This window comes from Penaeus vannamei, unplaced genomic scaffold (assembly GCF_042767895.1).
Source record: "Penaeus vannamei isolate JL-2024 unplaced genomic scaffold, ASM4276789v1 unanchor2624, whole genome shotgun sequence".
In the NCBI taxonomy this organism is placed as follows: Eukaryota; Metazoa; Arthropoda; class Malacostraca; order Decapoda; family Penaeidae; genus Penaeus; species Penaeus vannamei.
In genome coordinates, this window is record NW_027215612.1 from 1116 (window position 1) to 7118 (window position 6003).

The following is a 6003-nucleotide window of genomic DNA, read 5'->3' on the forward strand; positions in this document are numbered from 1 at the left end:
ATATGTATGTGTATATGTATATATGTATATGTATATGTATATATTTATATGTATATGTATATATGTATATGTATATATGTATATGTATATATGTATATGTATATATGTATATGTATATGTATATATGTATATGTATATGTATATATGTATATGTATGTATGTATATGTGTATATGTATATATGTATATATTTATATATGTATGTGTATATATATATGTATATGTATATATATGTATATGTATATGTATATATATGTATATGTATATGTATATATATGTATATGTATATATGTATATGTATATATATGTATATATATGTATATATATGTATATGTATATGTATATGTATATATATGTATATATATGTATATGTATATATATGTATATGTATATATATGTATATGTATATATGTATATGTATATGTATATATATATATATATATATATATATATACATATATATAAAATGTGTGTGCGTGTGTGCATTTTGTTTGCTTGGCGCTTTGTATACTTTTTGGTGCCAGTTTTTGTGTTCAATACTTTTAGAAATTCTTCACACTCTTCACTGGCGCAATGGGCCTTCTTTTCTTGCTCTTGGAGGGTCACTAACTGCAGCATCCAATCCTAGTTAGATTGAAGATATTGCATTTTTTTTTTTTAGGATAATTCAAGCTGCATAATAAGGCCTCTAACCCCTTCCCTTCAAGGCACATAATGTCCACGAACATCAGATTCATTTTCTGTAGTATTTTGGCAGTTTAAGGATTTTTTGTGTTATTTCTTTTTATTTCTGGCAAGTTCCAGTGAAGCTCATTGAAGCTCCTTGTCACAACTGGTATTACAAAGGTATTTAGTGGTTCTATCCTGTTGGCTGAGTTTAATACCGTTTTCAGTACTGCACGTATAATTATAATTATTATTATCATTATTACTGTTTTCAGTGCAGCACATATCATCATTATTATTATTATTATTGTGATTATTACTGTTTTCAATACAGCACGTATTATTATTATTACTAATATCATTATCAATCGTTTAGGTAACACTTTAAAGTATATTAGTTGATTGGTAACATTTGCTATTCAAAGATAAGTGGCAAGTAAAACAACAGAAATTCTTTTGACTTCTATTGTTTTGGGTTTTCAAGAGCATCATTGGGCACAAGCCAGATACAATGTACAAATCACAGAATTTTTAAGTCTATTGGTATGTGAGTGAGTGAGTGAGTGAGAGGAGAAAGAGAGAGAAAGAAAGAAAGAAAGAAAGAAAAGAGAAGAGAAGTCTATTAGTATGTAAGTTGAGTGAGTGAATGAGAGGAGAAAGAGAGAGAGAGAAAGAAAGAAAGAAAGAAAGAAAGAAAAGAGAAGAGAAGTCTATTGGTATGTAAGTGAGTGAGTGAGTGAGAGGAGAAAGAGGAGAGGAGAGGAGAGGAGAGGAGGGGAGAGGAGAGGAGAGGAGAGGAGAGGAGAGTAGAGTAGAGTAGAGTAGAGTAGAGTAGAGTAGAGTAGAGTAGAGTAGAGTAGAGTAGAGTAGAGGAGAGGAGAGGAGAGGAGAGGAGAGGAGAGGAGAGGAGAGGAGAGGAGAGGAGAGGAGAGGAGAGGAGAGGAGAGTAGAGTAGAGTAGAGTAGAGTAGAGTAGAGTAGAGGAGAGGAGAGGAGAGGAGAGGAGAGGAGAGGAGAGGAGAGGAGAGGAGAGTAGAGTAGAGTAGAGTAGAGTAGAGTAGAGTAGAGTAGAGTAGAGTGAAGAGAAAGAGAAGTGAGAGAGGGGATAGAAAGTGAGAGAGGAGAGAAAGAGAGAAAGAGAGGAGAGAGAGAGGAGAGAAAGAGAAAGAGAGGAGATAGAGAGGAGAGAAAGAGAGAGAAGTGAGAGGAGAGAGAGAGGGGTGAGAGGAGAGTTTAACAAAACATCACACCAAATAACCTTGGTTTGATGGCACGAACAAGGCAGTGTCATACTCCCCCCCCCGCCTCCAACCTCTCTGCCCCCTCCCCCTACCTAGCCCGATCGGACTCGTTTCTCCTCCCCCTTCCTCCCCCATCCTTAACGTTCTCCTATGTATTCCTCAGACCTTTCCTACACCCGCTCACTCCGTCTGTACCCCACCCGCCATATCCCCCTCAAAACCAACCCACCCACTTCCCGCCACTCCATCCGCCCTTTTTGCTACCCATTCCTCCACTCCACCCCCCATCCCTCCTCTATTCCCCCATTACTACTCTACTCCACATCCAAACCTACCCACAGACTCCACCCACCCACTTCCCACTCACTGCCCCTCCACCCCTCCTTCCCCCTCCCCCTCCAAACCCTTCCCCTCTCCCTCCAAACCCCATCCTTCCCCTTCCCCTCCCCCTCGCCCTCCATACCCCACCCTTTCCCCTCCCCCTCCAAACCCCACCCTTCCCCTCCCCCTCGCCCTCCAGACCCCATCCTTCCCCTCCCCCTCCAAACCCTATCCTTCCCCTCCCCCTCCCCCTCGCCCTCCATACCCCACCCTTCCCCCTCCCCCTCCAAACCCCACCCTTCCCCTCCCCCTCGCCCTCCAAACCCCATCCTTCCCCTCCCCCTCGCCCTCCAAACCCCATCCTTCCCCTCCCCCTCCCCTCGCCCTCCATACCCCACCCTTTCCCCTCCCCCTCCAAATCTCACCCTTCCCCTCCCCCTCCAAATCTCACCCTCCCCCTAGCCCTCCAAACCCCACCCTTTCCCCTCCCCCTCCAAACCCCACCCTTTCCCCTCCCCCTCCAAATCCCCAGCCCTTTCCCCTCCCCCTCGCCCTCTCTAAACTCCACCCTTCCCTTCCCCCTCCCCCTCCAAACCCTACCCTTTCCCCTCCCCCTCCCTCTCGCCCTCCAAACCCCACCTTTCCCCACCCACCCCCACACTCCGCCGTCGCCTAGGTCCACACCGTGAGGAACCCGAAACAGAGGTACTCCATGCACGCGTCCTCCACGTCGTAATAGTGGGGCTTCTGGCAGTACTCCTGACCCGACCTGACGCTCTTACACAAGGACCTCTTGACGTACATCTTGATCTGGATGGTGGACCGCTGCTTGTCGAGGATGTAGCCGGGTATGTGCGGGTATGGCTCCGAGAAGAGGCGGCCCGTCGGGTAGTGGATGAGGACCGTCTGAGGAGGAGAAAGAGGAGGAGGAGGTAGAGGGAAAAGGAAAATTGAGATCGGATGAAGAAGTCAAGACCTAAATGATGGTATTTAGCTGAAGGATTCGTTTCCATTTTTTTTTTCTCAAACGAAGGAGAGGAAAAAAAATGTGATTTTTACATGGTCGAAAAACACCAAATGCACATTGTTTGAACCAATGAAATATAGCCCGAAATTATGAAAGAATAGAGCACAAGGCTAAAGGCATTTCGAATGAAAAAGCAGAAAACCAAAATTAATCTGGAATGAGAGTGCAGCAAAATTAAGGAGACACTAGGACTAAATCAGTCTGAAATAAAGAGTGAAGGGCCCAATTCAATCTGAAATAAGGGAGCGTAAAGGCAAAATAAATTTGAAATAAGAGAGCATGGCCAAAAGCACTCTGACAGAAGGCAGCACAAAGCCAAAATAAATTTGAAACAAGAGAGCAGGGCCTATATCACTGACATAAGGGAGCACAGGGCCAAAATAAATTTGAAAGAAGAGAGCAGGGCCAAAATAAATTTGAAATAGGAGAACAGGGCCAAAATAAATTTGAAATAGGAGAGCAGGGCCAAAATAAATTTGAAAGAAGAGAGCAGGGCCAAAATAAATTTGAAATAAGAGAGCAGGGCCTAAATAAATTTGAAATAAGAGAGCAGGGCCTAAATAAATTTGAAATGAGAGAACAGGGCCAAAATAAATTTGAAATAGGAGAGCAGGGCCTAAATAGATTTGAAATAAAGAGAGCAGGGCCAAAATAAAGTTGAAATAAGAGAGCAGGGCCTAAATAGATTTGAAATAAGAGAGCAGGGCCAAAATAAAGTTGAAATAAGAGAGCAGGGCCTAAATAATGTTGAAATAAGAGAGCAGGGCCAAAATAAATTTGAAAGAAGAGAGCAGGGCCTAAATAAATTTGAAATAAGGGAACAGGACCAAAATAAATTTGAAATAGGAGAGCAGGGCCAAAATATATTTGAAATAAGAGAGCAGGGCCAAAATAAAATTGAAATAAGAGAAAAGGACCAAAATAAATTTGAAATAGGAGAACAGGGCCAAAATAAATTTGAAAGAAGAGAGCAGGGCCAAAATCACTGACGTGAGGGAGCACAGGGCCAAAATATATTTGAAATAAGAGAGCAGGACCTAAATGAATTTGAAATAAGACAGCGGGACCAAAATAAATTTGAAATAAAAGAGTGCAGGGCCAAAATCACTTACATAAGGAACACATTGCCCAATTAAATTTGAAATAAGAGAGCTCTGGGCCAAAATGAATTATAAATAAGTGAGCGCAAGGCCAAAATCACAGACATAAGGGAGCACAGGGCCAAAATAAAGTTGAAATAAGAGCACAAGGACAACATCACTGATATAAGGGAGCACAAGGCCAAAATAAAGTTGAAATTAGAGAGCAGGGCCAAAATCACTGACATAAGGAGCACAGGGTCAAAATAAATTTGAAATAAGAGAGCAAGGCCAAAATAATTTTGAGATAAGAGAGCGCAAGGCCAAAATCACTGACATAAGGGAGCACAGGGCCAAAGTAGAGTTGAAATAAGAGAACAGGGCCAAAATCACTGACATGAAGGGCAAAGTAGAGTTGAAATAAGAGAGCAGAGCCAAAATCACTAACATAAGAGAGCAAAGGGCAAAGTAGAGTTGAAATAAGAGAGCAGAGCCAAAATCACTCTGACGTAAGGGAGCGCGGGGTCAAATCCAATCCAAAATAAGCAGGCGCTGGCCCCCCAAAACTAAAACCAACCCCCCTCGTCTCACCTTCACCTCAAACTTCTTGGAGAAAAGGACGTCCTTGATCTTCGTCTCGTCATTTTCCGAGCCTGTCGAGATGGTCAGCATGTCGATCTTGGTCATGTTGGCGGCCATGAGGATGGAGGACAGCGGCGCGCACGTGACCCAGATGCGCCTCCCGCGTTCCTCGTCCTTAGGGTGGGGGGGGGGGGTAGAGGGTACTTGTTAACTTATTATAAAGGCTGGAGAATGTTTGTGTCTGTCTATCTTTCTCTCTCTAACCTACAGTGAACAAAACAAAACAGTGAACAAAACAAAACCTACATTAAAGAAAACAGGCTGGAGATTGTCTGTCTGTTTCTCTCTCTAACCTACAGTGAACAAAACAAAACAGTGAACAAAACAAAACCTACATTAAAGAAAACAGGCTGGAGATTTTCTGTCTCTTTTTCTCTCTCTAACTTACAGTGAACAAAACAAAACAGTGAACAAAACAAAGCAGTGAACAAAACAAAGCAGTGAACAAAACAAAACAGTGAACAAAACAAAAGTGAACAAAACAAAACAGTGAACAAAACTAAACCTACATTAAAGAAAACAGTCTGGAGATTTTCTGTCTCTTTTTCTCTCTCTAACCTACAGTGAACAAAACAAAACCTACATTAAAGAAAACAGGCTGGAGATTGTCTGTCTGTTTCTCTCTCTAACCTACAGTGAACAAAACAAAACAGTGAACAAAACAAAACCTACATTAAAGAAAACAGGCTGGAGATTGTCTGTCTGTTTCTCTCTCTAACCTACAGTGAACAAAACAAAACAGTGAACAAAACAAAACCTACATTAAAGAAAACAGGCTGGAGATTTTCTGTCTCTTTTTCTCTCTCTAACTTACAGTGAACAAAACAAAACAGTGAACAAAACAAAGCAGTGAACAAAACAAAGCAGTGAACAAAACAAAACAGTGAACAAAACAAAACAGTGAACAAAATAAAACAGTGAACAAAACAAAATCTACATTAAAGAAAACAGGCTGGAGATTGTCTGTCTCTCTTTCTCTCTCTAACCTACAGTGAACAAAACAAAACCTACATTAAAGAAAACAAAACT

At 41.6% G+C, this 6003-nt stretch overlaps 1 protein-coding gene across 1 annotated transcript; it reads right to left on the bottom strand.

Moving 5' to 3' along the window:
- Window positions 1-2871: 2871 nt before the first annotated feature.
- Window positions 2872-5088, bottom strand: LOC113826811 (uncharacterized; the record flags this gene model as incomplete). Its single annotated transcript, XM_070120091.1, is given in 2 exon segments — window positions 2872-3132; window positions 4924-5088. Coding segments are annotated over 2 exon segments (399 nt in total), but the record flags the coding sequence as incomplete, so codon positions are not given.
- Window positions 5089-6003: the final 915 nt, after the last annotated feature.